This window comes from Varanus komodoensis, unplaced genomic scaffold (assembly GCF_004798865.1).
Source record: "Varanus komodoensis strain SLA01 unplaced genomic scaffold, ASM479886v1 scaffold16, whole genome shotgun sequence".
NCBI classification, from domain to species: domain Eukaryota; kingdom Metazoa; phylum Chordata; class Lepidosauria; order Squamata; family Varanidae; genus Varanus; species Varanus komodoensis.
Genome location: NW_025335468.1, coordinates 5,026,120 through 5,040,785, shown reverse-complemented (window position 1 = coordinate 5,040,785; position 14,666 = coordinate 5,026,120). Strand labels below are relative to the sequence as shown.

At 42.6% G+C, this 14,666-nt stretch overlaps 1 protein-coding gene across 4 annotated transcripts in view; it reads left to right on the top strand.

The window, feature by feature from the left end:
• Positions 1-13,923, top strand: part of SLC25A22 (solute carrier family 25 member 22) — a 78,799-nt gene extending 64,876 nt beyond the window's left edge. For all 4 annotated transcript variants that reach the window (XM_044425665.1, XM_044425667.1, XM_044425668.1 and 1 more), the window contains one exon: positions 516-13,923. In XM_044425665.1, coding sequence (XP_044281600.1) covers positions 516-669 — 154 coding nt within the window. In that variant the 3' untranslated portion in view covers positions 670-13,923. The remainder of the gene's footprint in view (positions 1-515) is intronic.
• Positions 13,924-14,666: the final 743 nt, after the last annotated feature.

The window sequence follows — 14,666 nt, the reverse complement described above, 5'->3', positions numbered from 1 at the left end:
ATTATAGTGCAGCCCTAAACAGCTGAAACATTCAGTTGCACTGGTTTATGTTTGGCAAAGTGGTCATTGGGCAATTTGGCCAATTCTCAGCAAAAGAGCCATTTGGTGTGGCATGAAAATAGGCCTTTCATCTGGTTTAGCACCCCATTTTGGAAACTGGGGGCTGAGTGTCCTGATCTCTCCTTTGCTACCATTACTATGAGCTTGTAAGGACAAATAGAGCACACCCCAGGTTCTCTGATGGGGGCAGAGCACTTTCATGACGGGTAAGTTGCCCCATGCCACCTTTTTCTCTATAAATAAGTCACTAATAAGTCACTGCTTTTCTGACTCAGCCATCGTGTGGATATGCATTTTCTTGCCTGTAGGGCATTGCACTGAGGTAATACGGTCAGTTGCTAGCAATTATGGTCTGCCAAGAAACATGTTGGGCAATGGGTGCTCCAGTTGACAAAGCTGGCATGGAAGTTGTAACACACACAGTGTTATTTGTCTTTCTTTCTGTACCTTTTCAGGAAGATCTGGCGGAATGAAGGTCCCACGGCCTTTTTTAAGGGGGCGTATTGCAGAGCTCTGGTCATAGCCCCGCTCTTTGGTATTGCACAAGTTGTCTATTTCATCGGCATTGCTGAATTCATCCTAGATATGCTTCCGAGGCGCCGGGATTAACCCCTCACACCTTTCCCTTCCCAACTGGAATCCGTCGTATCCTCTTTGTCATCGTGGTGTCAGAGCAATGGCACAAACGGTCGAAGCAGTCCCAGTGGGAATGAGTGTTGTCTCCTATTATTTTTCCTCCCATCAAGATGGCCCCCTCCATTACCCCAGGGAGGATCCCCAAGTCAGGCCTCCTTTTTAATTACCAGTCTCAAAGACGCTGGCTAGCACTCTTGTGGATAGGGGAAAGTGAGCCTCCCGTATCCTCTGAATTCTCAACACATCAGGAAGAAGCAAAAGAACAGGACTTTTCTCCACTGTCCCCACTCTTGGTACCAGGCCTCTGAGGAAGCTGCGGGACTGGTACCCATTAAAAGGGAGGTCAGTTTATCCATTGAGAAGGCAGGTAATTACTGAAGTCAACATGTTTGGTTTTCGATAGGCCGGCTAATCATCTCTCCCCCCAGATTAGCAGGACTTTCCGGAAATTGAAGGAGGGGGAAAAGGGAAAGGTGCAGCTTACATTTTGATTTTATGAAAGGGACTAGCTTCCTAAAAGGGTGTACACAGCAAAATGCACTCCCTGCAGTTGTGCACCTGACCACTAAGGAGCTTGGCTGTGGAAACAGTCCTATCCAGTGTCACGAACTATTTGTGAGCCATTGCAGTCAAGGGGAAACTGAATAATTTTGGGATCAGTCTGTTTTTGTTTTTAGTGCTGGATAAAAAGAGAAAACCAACTCAGTAATACATTCCTTTCAATCAGCCTGGCTGGTGCTGGTAATGCTGCTGTTCCACCTGGGGTTTTCGGTGTCTGTGCTTTTTTGATCAGTGCCCAGAGGATGTATATTCCTTTCCTGTGCCCCTTTGGGACCACAGATAATCCAAAGGCGCTTTTGGGAAAAGTTTATCTTTGTTTTGGCTGTTAAAACTGCAGAATGCCAGATGAAGACATAGCTTAGCTGAAAGCACTGGAAAAATCCTGCACATTTGAGGTTCAGGTGCACCAGAGTCAAAAGAATCAGTTAGATCAGGCAGCTAGGTTACCCATTTTGTTTTGTTTTTATAGAGGCCAGCTAGTTTTCTTATTGAGGCAAAAACCGGCAGCTGGGGGTGGTTTATGTGACTGTAACTTCCACCAGGACAACTGTGTGTATATATTTTCCCTCAAAAGTGAGGCCTAGTTTTCCTTTGTTCTTTTCAGAAGTTGCTTAGAAACAGCTTTGCTAGAAACGTCAAAGAACTAATGTTAATGTTAGTAATTTGCCTTTTGTTTTACTGGCCTGGTTTGTATGATCACAGATAAGAAATAAGCCCTGGGAATTTATTGTCCTTCCATGGTTATGCAAAATGGGCCAGTTGTATGCCAGTCACATGCTAGGGGATTTGCATAAATACCCTTGACAGTACAGATTGTTGTGTCATGTGAACCCAGTCAGGGTGGCTTGTAGAACCCTACAACAGCCCATGATAACCTCTGCGGTAAGCCATCCTGACCAATTTCTTGTGATAGCCTCTGTGACCATGGGTGATTATGCAAATCTCTGGCAGGGTGTGAGGAGGAAGCAAGTCACCATGGCTAATTTCCCCCTCTAGGATAGTGCAAAACCCATTCAACTGTCTTTGGCCCAGTTTTACTTAATCTGGTCAGATTAGTTACCTGCTGCTTAGGTGCTGACATAGTTGTGACCTGGTATGCCTGATCAAATAAACTCATATGGTAGCCTAAATTTGGACACCTGTTCCAGAAATTAACTGTTTCATAGCTTGCTGTGTGAACTTGGTGAGGTTGAATTGTTGGTTTGGTTATCAAACTGCCTGGAACCCATGAGCTATTTAGGGTTGTGGTAATTTATTAATCTCACTACAACCCACCTTTGCATGACACAACAAGCTCTGAAGGGATGGTTCAGGCACCCATGTAACTGCAGCAGCGTACCAATTTAACCGTTGCTGCTTGAATTTCCAGCTGAAACTCTCTTAAAGCAGGGGTGGGAAAATGGACGACTCTCTAGATGCTGTTGGACTGTGACTCCCTTAGCAATAGTGAGCATAGCCTGTAGGAAGGGATGATGGGAGCTGCAGTCCAGCAACATCCGGAGGGCCACATACTCCCCATTCTGGCCTTAAAGTTTTGCAAAATGTTTTTGTTCTATGAGCTGGGGGCACAATACAAATGCTGAAGACAACATGTTTCTAGAGGTATTTTCCTTGCACTGTGGGCTTCATTTGCTTGTTGTTGTGCCTCTGTTGCTTGAAGTGATGCTTGTATCCTGGTCCATTGAAAAGAATTTTATTCACAGATGATGTCTGTATTTGCAACTGCCCTCCGTGTTCTTTTCAATATCTTTTAATGTGCACGTCACTTTTGGTCCTGTTGAACAGCAAGGAGAGTTGTTATTTTTAATTGGCATTTGTTTTTTTCCTGTGATATGTAAATAAGGCCAAAATAATGAGGGGGATCATAGTGCAATTTCCCTCCTTGCCCTGAAATCAAATGTTTGAAAAGTCTCTGCTTTTAGATGGCTGATTGGGGTGACTCACAGAATAATTGAGACAAATTGCTAGGACTAGTTTATAATAGGGGCTATATTTAATAATTTAATTTGTTTCATTGCATGCTGCTTTTTCATCACTGTAAGTCCTTGTTCACCTTAGTAGCTAATCGGTGTTTAAAACATGTTTGCGCTGTCTCTCCCATCCAAATGGCCAAAAGCCATCTCAAAGGAAGGCCTTAAGGACTCACTGCTGCCGCCACCAAATACGCTGACACATTTGAGCACACTAGAAAGTCACTGATTCTCTACCAAAGCCAGGAGCATCAGCAATGATGCGTTTTGGTATTTCTGAAACAGAAATCCTGCAATGTTTTGGTGTTTTGAGAAGCACAATCTTCAGGGTTACTCTATGCACTTTAAAAAGCGAAGAGCAGCTGAGACCTCATTTTAAGCAATCCCTTGCAAGAGATCCTTTAGAAAAGGTTTGTCAGCAAAGAAGAAATGAAATGGGACACAAACTATAATCTGTACTGGTATGTGTGAGATTTATTGTTGGAAGCTTTATTCAGGGGAAATTCAGATGAATTCAATTCCAAGTGAACCTTTGCCCAAATGCAGGCTAGCATTTATGGAGAAAGACTGGTAGAAAGACAATCATCTGTGCCTAAAATATGTTCCAAACAGTAATCCTGCTGCTTGTTTTACCAAGCAAGTTTCCTTCTGAGAATGTGCATCAGCACTGCTGCTGGTAGTGGGAAAAAAGCACTCCTTTTTTGGCATAAACAGAAATATTCCTAAGCCCGCATGTTTCTAAATCATGGTATTCTTACTTTCCAGGCCTGTGTGCTGTCTAACACTTGAAATGCTCAGTGCTAACATACCTATGCTGCAGACATAAAAACCATTTATGTGAGTGTGATTTAATATTTAAAATAGTAGTGAGTGAATGCTCAGCTGGTGTTCCTGCTTCTCATGGGACCACAGTTCACTAGGCTCCAAATGAGGAAGCTGTGAAAAATTTAAATTTGTGGTGTAGATAGTATTCTCTAAGGAAGGTGCTCTCTAGCTCCCAAAGGGTATGTCCAACCTGGCCACTTATTAGGGCTTTCAGACATAAGGTCCAGGGATTCAGCTAGGCCATTGCAGTCTCCAGTGTGGGCCATAGCATCCCTCCCTCGTTCCACAGCCCTTTCAGGGATGCCCCCTGTAGGGGGAAGAGACTGGCTTGGCAGTGGTGGCCAAGGCTTGCCAAGGCATTTGTGTACCAAGCAAGTGACATTGGTTGCCTCTGCAGCCAGAACTTGCCTGCATCTCCAGCAGGACTTCTCGTTGCATTTATTTTTGTCGCTTTCCAGTTCCTCTTCTCCTCCTCCCCCCACCTCCACACTCCAGTGTGGTTTTTTTAGTGTGTGTAACAGGAATTGCCTGCAGGTGAACAGCCCCCAGTTGTATGTTGGCAGACAGATAAACCAGGGGCAGGCCCTTGAGGCATTGCTTGGTGCAGGAGGCTGGAACTCTTCCTTCCTGTGGTGATGAGCCTTCTGCAGTGGTAGTGATCATTTGGAAGGACGGCTGGGGGACCCGTGTTCACTGTGGAATCAGCCTTTTCAGAGAAATACACGGAAGTAGTCCTTGGATCTCTAGAAGGAGAATTTGGCTCTCCAGCCCATTTGGGTTTGACACTGATGCTTTAAGTGGTGATTCCTCAGACTTGCTTTAGGAGTCTTGCATTACTCCAACACTGATTGCTCCAACACCGACGCTGTAAATACATCTGCTTATAATGGTCTGTGTACAGATGTTAACTTAAACATGAGGTCACACCTTTTGTTTGTTAATTTGGAAGAACAACTAATGCCCGACAGCATATTTGCAGTCACCAGTGTAATTACAGTCTCTGTTCTAACCATAATCATGCACTGAAATTATGGATGCCACATTTTTGTCTCTCTACAAAATTGTGGTTCTACTTTTGTACTCATGGTCAGAAAGGTCCAAGTGTGTTAAGAGAAAACAAATGTCTTAGTGATTCTACACTGAGCAGCAAGTAACTCTTGAGTGCTGTAACTCATTCCCTGAATGGGGATATGTTTTAACAAACTGTGTCAGCAGTAAACAGTGGCAGCTTTGTAGTTCAACAGGGTTTAGGAAGCTCGTTAGCAGATGATTCAAAGAAATTTAACAGACAAATATGCTGCTCCTTGTAGCAAATGATTCAAAGAAAATTTAACAGACAAATATGCTGCTCCTTGTTGAATTTTGACTTTTAAGTCAAAAATGGAGAATGTGATTGAGAATTCATAGCTGTAATTTATAGCCCACAATTTAACACCCTAACAAATTCTTGCTTAACACATGCTACTGAAGGGAATCTCTAACATGATATTTACAAGAAAAAGTCATCCTGTGGTGACCTTTCTATGTCATTCTGTGGAGATAAAATTATTTCACAAATGCTGCTCCTCAAAAGTTCAGCCATGACTTCAAAAAAAGTTCATGTTTCATCCTCCTTCAGCCTGTGGCTGAACAAAAATCTGGTCATATGAGCATAATAGCCAGGCTGTTGTTGCAGTGACATTCTCCTGTCAAATGTGTGTACAAAGTCACATAAACTTGCAGCCTTTACTCAGGCATGTTTCAGCAGAAGATTTTTGCCCCAGGCAAGAGAACTGTGTAAGGTTAAAAAAAAGAAAGAAAAGGAAGCCAGAGTTTAGTTCTACCTCGTGTGTGTGTGTGTGTGTGTGTGTGTGTGTGTGTGTGAACAATTTTTATTTTCTTTATCTTAATTTATCATAAAATCAACATTTTAATGCAAGAGTAAATAAAACAAGCTAATAAAGTGCATTCAAAACCCCATTTCTGTCTGGCTTGCCTCTTATATGTATGTTGTCCTCTGAAATTCTGAATGTAGCAACCAGATACTGTAAAAACGCATTGGCTTTTATTTACACAACTGATTATAATTAACTAATGATTATAACCTAACTGTTGTTGACAGTCAGGCCTTAGAAAAAGAAAATAATTAACATAACTTATCTATGTATCATTGACCTTTTGATGGGTAATGATTTGACAGAAATACAGTTCTCTCTCAGAATAGTTTCAGGCATGCTGTGTTTCTAATAGGCATAGTGCATGAAAAACAACCATATTTTTCATTAGCATTTATTACTTCCATTTTAAAACTTCACTAGTTTACATCCACTAAACTGGATGCAAACCTCAGTTCATTTTAACTTCCTTGGATGGAGGTGTCAAATTTATTTATCCCACCTTTTTTCTTTTCACGGTGGCTTACATAAACCTCTCCATGTTATCCTCAGAACAACAACCCTATGAGGTAGGCTGGGCTGAGAGTCTGTGGCTGGCCCAGAGTCACCCAGTGAGCTCCATGGCTGAGTGCGGACGAGAACCTGGAGCTCCCAGATACCCAGTCTAGCATTCCTTGCTGGCTCTGTTTATCTCTGGTGCTCAGAGTGCAGTCCTATATGTACCAACTCAGAATTAACCCCCACTCAGCTCTATCATCATCATCATCATCATCATCATCATTTTATTTCTGTATTGCCCAAGAGCCAAAGCTCTTTGGATAATGAACAACAAATGTTCAATCAGACTTGTCTCCAGGTAAGTGTGTATACAGTTGCAGTCTGCATCTATCTTCAACAAGAAAAGTCCCTCTCCCTCTCTAAACATGTATGACTTTATCAAACCAACTACCATGTTTATGGATTTCCCTTACAGTCCAAGCTCTGATTCGATATGACTCTTTGGAAGAAATAAATATGGCTTTTATTCCTGCAACAAAAATAGCAAGTTCATAAATAATCTACTTGTGCTTCATGTTTCTTGCTGTGACAGAATCTTTGCCACTGGAGGTTGAATGGTAAACTTTATTGTCTTGGACATCATCTTTGGGACTAGCTCATATATAATGAGGTAGAATTTGTTCCGATACTGCCATGTCTTTTCCTGCGCCTTATGTGAAAAGCGGCCCGTGTGAATCTTCTGCGAGGGCTCTTGGTGCTGTGGTCAGAAGGAAAGGGACCATTGCAACCAAGCAGTATGAATGCCTGGAATAGGATGCATCCACCAAGCATTTGAGAGGCAGGTGAGCAGATGGATCAGCACAGATTCCTGCTTTTCCCACTCTAAAGCCTACAGCTTTAGAAGCTTCTGCAGAGATCTTCATGGTAGCTCTCAGGTATTCCTTCATAATCTTCTGTGAATGGATGACACACCCTTAATGTGTTTCGGTTTGCTTTCTCCACTTTTAGCACTTGGGTTGGGGATTCATTAAATGCTACTGAAGGTCTTAAGTTTTGTACTCCCCAGCATAACTGGTTGAGGTCCATATTGAGTTTCAACGTTCATCATCATATATATTGAGGAACAGTTTTCATTGACTACTACATCTGAGTCTAATGAAGTGAACTCTAAACCATGAAAATTAATGCCAGGATTTTTAGTCAGGTTCTACAAGATTCCTTGTTATTTTTAATTTGATGAACATTGCTAGAACTGGGGTGTTATACCAGTATAATCTACCTAACTCTTGGCAGTTACAAAACTAGTTTTAATATTAAGTATGAGAGCTCATGCCAGTTTGCTGGATAAAACCAACAGCTGCAAAATAAGCAAAAAAGAAATACACATCACTGGCTACTCAGTGTTCCCCTGTAGCAAGCTAGTTAATTCTTAGAATAATGATTTGAAAAAGTGTTTTTGGTTTTTTTTTTTGAAGCATTGATATGGTCAAGTAGTGGTTTCATGGACAGGAGCATTTTCAGAAGACAATTTGTGAAGGGAAACATCACCACGTGGCAGTGAATTAGCACTTTGAGGCTACCGCCCTTTTGTTGCAGCCATAGAACAAAGCCCTAAGGATCCAACCTCAAGAAGGTTCTGTCTCCATCACACTCTTCTCACCGGCTTTTGCCTTCTTGCCTCAGGATCTACTCTCAGTGTGAAACACCGTGCATTTAGACCCAGACTGTTAATTGAAACTGTTCTATAAATGAAAAGTACATGACAATTGTTATGTAGCAATTGGAAAAATGCAGACTGGGGAAAATACTTGTGGATTTTCCTTCTATCTTCCTTTGGCACTAGGAGCCAGAGTGGTGTAGTGGTTAAGAGCACAGGTCTGGGACTCAGGAGATCTGGGTTCTAGTTCCCACTCAGCCATGATGGAGCCAACTGGGTGACTTTGGGCAAATCCCAGACTCTCAGCCCAACCTACCTCACAGGAGATAAGACTGAAACCAGCAGGAGGAGAATGAATTAAGCCTCTATGAGTTCTTTAAAAGAGGGATATACATCTAATAAACACAATTTTTGATACCAAAACAGATTTGCAATTCTGCCTTCTCTTGCTGCCATTGTGTACAGGTATTGAACAGAATACTTGGATTATTTGCATTCCACACAGCTCCACACACATACACACACACTACACGATTTGAGGCTGATCAGGATGCAAGCCAAGCCAGCACTCAGCATTTCCTTTTCATGGCAGCCATGTTTCATCTTCTTATGGCTGTGCATGGCGATCAGCCACTATTGCTCACCCAAAATCTCCCAAGTGTACATGATCAAATGTGTTTTTTTCAATTTATAAAAAAGTGGGTAGTTTTTTCCTTAAAAGCCACGATTTTGCTCTATTCCTTCAGACCCCATCTGTTACCAGGTGATCAACTGTGGACCCATTTTGGCACTCCACATGTGAGGCATCTTGTTTGAAAATAAGATTCTGGCACAGACGGTACCCTTCCTTTTTAAAATAGGTGAAATTACATGAACTTACATCATAAGAATGCTGTACATGTGTGCTGTCCTTATTTTAATCATGTAGGCATTACCAGGATTAGGAAATAATTAGGTTTTTTAAAATTTCCCCTCAATATTTATGTTAGTTTTTCCACTTTTAGGCTGTATGGCTTCTCTAGATGATCTTGACAACATACCGAGCTGGTCCAACTTGAAGCTTGATTGTTCACTGCCACTGACCCACACGGCAAGCAATGGAAGGCATGTTAGCTCAGGGAATTTGGCAGTAACTATTCTGTTTTACACACACATTAGATGACAATAAAAGTTGCTTCTCACACACTGGGATAATTTTTTAATGTTTATTGCTGCTTTTCAAAGACATGTTGTGAACTCCTGTACGTTGCAATCACGTAGTGTTGGGATGGGAGGGAAAATTGATCAGTTATTTCTACCCAAACTGCCCTCATCCATATTTCCCAAATGTGACCCAGAATGTGATTCTCCTTTGCTTTTTGAGGCTTCCAGCCCCAAACTGCATACATTAGGAATACACACACACACACACACACACACACACACAAAGAGCCTATATTGTGGGAAGTCATTGGCAAAATGTGCATATATATGGAAACATGCAGCATGCATACAAATTTTCATATAAACAAGCATGCAGTTTTTTGTGCAAAATTCTAAATCATGAACTGACAGAAAAACAAGGGAGAATGAAATTTTGCTTGAAATGTTATAGAAAGTGAAGCAAACAGATTTACCTGCCTTTACCCTCTGGATCAAGATTTTAGGGGAGACAGAGGCTGCAGATGGGATGCACGGGGTAGTTAGCAAAGAGCTCCCATCCCACTGCTTACAGATTGATTCTTAGATGCAAGCTTTCGTAACTGACATGTATACGCTACAAAGATGTCACTTGCTGGTACTTGTGCCAGTGAAGCCTGCCTTGTGTTACGGGCTTCCAGGCAGCTTGCTGCACTTGACACCCATCTTTCAGGAGGTCCAGAACTTATTAGACATGACAGGGACGGGGTGGGAGCGTTCAGCCTGTGTGGACTGAGTGAAAGGAGCACAACAAAGGGTAGCCTGGACTGTGAAATAGTGCTGATGCATCCCCAAACCTAGTTTTCTATAGACAGGGCAAATCGCCTTTGTGAAGCACACATGTGACACAGAAAGCTCCTGCTTAGTTGATGTGCAGTCACCAGAACCTGAACTGTGCACACACATTTTATTTTCAAAAGCTGTCACATGAGGGCAGCGCCAAAGCATGTGGCTGTGATGTGCAGAGTTGACTGGGGCGGAGGCACTAGAGGGGTGTGTGGGTGCGCGTGAGTGAAGGAGGAACAGATTTGTTGAATTGGGTATGAGGATGGAGGGATGTGTGGAGGAGGCCTGAGCAGAAGAGGTGGAAACAGCTGGATGGGAAACTAGGAAGATGAAGAGAGAAATTTCCAAGGAATGGGGGAAAGAAACATGGTGCTCCCTCTCTGTAGAATGGGATTAGCATTGTCCCCTGCCCAGGACTCAACCAGCCTGACTTTCATTTGTACATCTGCTTCCAAATTCTTCAATGTGCCTGCATTTAAAATCCATTAGCCTTTGCCAAAGAGTAGTGACCTTTCCTCCAGGATTCTGCATTTCATGAATTAGTTAGCTCATCTGCAGAAACCATTTTCCAAGATGTAAGAAAAGCAAGGTGCAGAGGTTGGTCCCAGGGTCCTTGCAGAAGGCAACGCTCAGAATGCTGGAAAACCACAGGCATTTTCTCCTTCCTCGCCTGGTTTGTAGGAACGTGTCTGTAGGTTAATAGGTTTCAGTGCAGTGAAATGTTCCCTTTGGTTTGGATGTTTTGTTGGATGCTCCCCACTGACCTCTTTATTGGCCAGTGCTGAGCCATTCTATGGCCTCTTGATTGCAGAAAGGCTCTGCACCACTTCGGTGCTTAAATCCTGCACTGGGATATGGAAAGAGGACCTACAGGGTAGCTGAGCAGTGCTCTGCACAGCTGTTTGCAGCATATCCCCCCTCGTTGACAGGGGCACATGTCGAATTCGCGTGCTGAGATCACATCTGTGCGGCTGGTATGCTTGGAATCAGCCCTTCATGCAGTTCCTTTGTGCAGCCTCCCTAGTAACAACCATGCCACGATCCCTGTTATCCCAGTTGTTAAACTCCCCGCCTTTTGGGGGCGGAGTAGGTTTCCTGTTAATTACTTGTACAGCAGAGAGCTGTTTTAAGGGAAAGGGACAGCTGGCACCTAAAGTATCTGGGCCATTGTTATCTGTTGTCAGGAAGGTCAGGAAAGAGATTATGTCTCCTTAGTCGATGTTCAGCTCCAGAATTGCCTTTCAGGGATTTTGCAGGAAAAAGTGATGCTTCTGTTATTGTATCTCATACCCAGATTTTATTTTAGCCAACAAAACATACTTAGAGTGCATCTTTACTCATGTTAGGGGATTGATTCCTGGCTCAAACTTTTCTGGGAATCTAACTTCTCCACTCTCACAGCTCGATTGTAGACTCCCTGTTTCAAGAGATTTCTCGAAAGGAAACATCACTCAAGGATTTTAAGCTACTCAGAGAACTTAGTATTATAGGCAGTGCACAAATGCCATTAAACAAACCTGTTCTTTTTCCTTATTGCAGTTGGATAGGCACAGTGTAACCATTTCCAGACTTTTTCATTCTAAGATGCTAAGCCAAGGCAGCATTTATTTATTGCCTAATGGACTGTTTAATTCTAGCTCCCTTACATTAGTGGAGGGTTTGCCTGATACTGTTTGTCTACCCTTCCCCTTATTGGTCCCTGGTCCCTCTGAACATGTGCTGTGTAGATCATGCAACCAACACAGCTGGAAATTCACCCTGAAGAGGAGAGAGTGTTTCCTTGGAAGCACAGCAGGAAATCTTGAATTGAAATGCATTGCTGGGTTACAGCTTCATTGAGACTAAAGCCCCATGCATTTTTTATGTCTCCAAAGGTCATGTTTCCTCCTGATAAGCCCATTTCTCGGTGTTACTCTGCTCTCTCCCTCCCTCTCCCTCCCTCCTGCATCTCTACCCAGTGATGAACACAAATGTCAGAAACCGACAGGTGGACTTATCCACACCAATCTCCATCTTGCTCTGACCAGGCATCTTATGGCAGGTTCTGTGCCTTTTTGAGAATGTCTCCCCTCCCTGCCACAACCAAGAATCTTTACTCATTTTAAATCATTATTGCATCATTGCTGTGATTCAAAGGCCAATTGCATTTTTAAAGGTGTACGAAACTAAGGCTAGGAAGGTGGTTTTGTGACCCCACAGGTACCAGGGATCCAACACTGCTGCTGGTTTCTGCTGACCATTTTTCCCCCCCGGAGCACTATCTTGGCAGAAATTGTAAATGCTCAGCACATGCCTCTAGAAACTCCGCCACCTCAACAACATATTTCTACATGCACTTCAAAAGGCCTGCATCTCATCTCCTACTCTTGTTCTTAATTCTGCAGCAGAAGTACAGATAGGAAGCTAGCAGGCCCTGGCTTGTTGAGCCATTCAACCTCTCCTGGTTTGGTTGATTTCAACTGGAAGTGCAGTTAATTCTGTTTCTCATTTAAAATCAAAACCATATTTAAAGTCAAATGGGCAGCCACAGGGTACATAAACCAGAATCCCTGGCAATTGAAGCATTGACCTATGTTTTCAATATAATTTAGCTACTGTGATTCAAAGTAGCTTGAAGTTGGCAAAATGGTCTTTGTTTCATGATCTGACTGTGATGAAGGCGGTCATTTCAGAGGGCACCTTTGGGCATGGCTAAGGGTATCCATGCACACAACAGAGTCTGACCTGAAACAGAGCAGCGTTTCTCTTGTCTGAAGCAAAGCGCTTCCGATCACAGGAACAAACACTGAGTGAAGGCGAAAGGGCAGTAACCCCTGGTTAGTTATTTAACCTTAAAAGTCTGGACAATTCTGAGGCTAATCGTATCTTTGAGGAACATCCATTTAGTGCAAAGAGTACGTTCAGCGAGTGTCCCCCTTTTTGTGGGTTTTTGGCATGCAGAAATGTAGCTTCCTGTGTGTGTTTGCATTTTTGTGTGACGGTGTTTATTGCTGAATATTGTTTTGGATGGGAATGTTTTGAAGCTGTTCTAACATTGCTCACTCTTCTGGAAAGATTTAAAGCTTAAATCTTTTTAAAAATAGTTTACTCACCAGCCCTTCCAGTGACTTCATTGAGCTTCTCTGGACCATATATTAGATCAGTCATCATGGTAACAGCACTAGCATCATTCAGTCCTCTTTCCCCCTTCTCCTTTCCTGCTTCCCAGACATGTTTTTCAGTCCTCACAGTTGGTTGGTTAGTGCTTGATGTCCAAATAAGTGCTAGGAAGATGGGAGCTCCCTTGGCATATGGTCCAGACAAGCTCCCTCGTTATTACTCCAGGTGTCCCTGCTCATGGCATTCCCGGTTTTGTCTCATGGTGTTGTCATGCTTTGGGGACTCATAACGACTTGCCATTTTTAAAGAGCTGCTCTTCTTAGTTTCTCTTTTCTTGGTGTGGTTTCTTCATCAGCAACAACTTAGAAAAGGAAAAAGTTCTAATCTCCATTAACTGTGTGGCTAAATTTTCTCCCTCCACATTTTAGGTTAACTATTTATTTGCCTATATCAAAAAGAATTTGGTTGTCGGACACCTTGACATTTTTCCAGTTAAGTGATGCTTCTAGCGATGCTCACTTTGTAACATTAACCATTGTGGGTATGTGTGAGTGCCAACCATTTTGTTTGTGAGATGTACATTCCCTGAATGGTGTATATCAGTTAACCTTTATGAAGCTGTATCTTGTTGCTGTAGCATTCCTGGAATGTAGTGTGTTGTTTGTTAAAATTGCTGCTTAAAAATAAAAGAGAGAGGAGAGGAAACTTTTCTCTCGGAGAGTTCAAAAATACTTTTTTGTGTATTGTCATGTAAAATAAACATTCTAAATAGAACTAATTCTGTTTCCCTAAGTGTTGTTGACTCTTTTTTTGTTGACTTGTATTCCTGCATTTCCTATTTATTACCTGGATTTTAGTGGTACGGTCTTTAAATTCCCTGTCAGAAAAGTGGAGACAAGTACAACCAGCTTGGTGTACAACTTCTTCCAGCTCACGCATTACAGTAATATGTTACACTTGCAACAACAACAACAATGATAACAGTAAGGCTTGGCTTCTTGAAGCTGCACAGGATCAACAGCCCCGGCAACACCTGCTCAGCGCCTGTACATTTGTAGCCATTTTAGGAAACAGCCAAGGAATGCTCAGTTGTTCATTGAGACACATAAAACCAGGTCTCCAGGTTGTTTATGGGGAAATAATCTGGTATTCTAATCCATGGTTTGTTATGGTTAAAGCTCTGGTTTGTTTCCCCACCAACAACCCAAAGTTCTGGGTTCACAAGTCATAGTGAACTAGATTAACCTATGGTTGGGGGTTGCACAGGAGCAAGCAAGCTGCTTGCTGCCTGCACATTGCTTCCAGTTTGCATTCAATTTAGAAACAACCCAAATTGCCCTATTTCTGGGTTTATTCAGTTGTTTATTTGATTAAATCCATGGCTGCTTGTCACCTGCACGGCAGATCAAATTGACTTTCAGATCTTTGGTGTGTGGAAGGAAGGAGCTTGCAAATTCTATGCAAGTCCAAATTGAGTCATCAGCATCTTGGTGACGAATATTCTACAACCAAGCTGCAGCT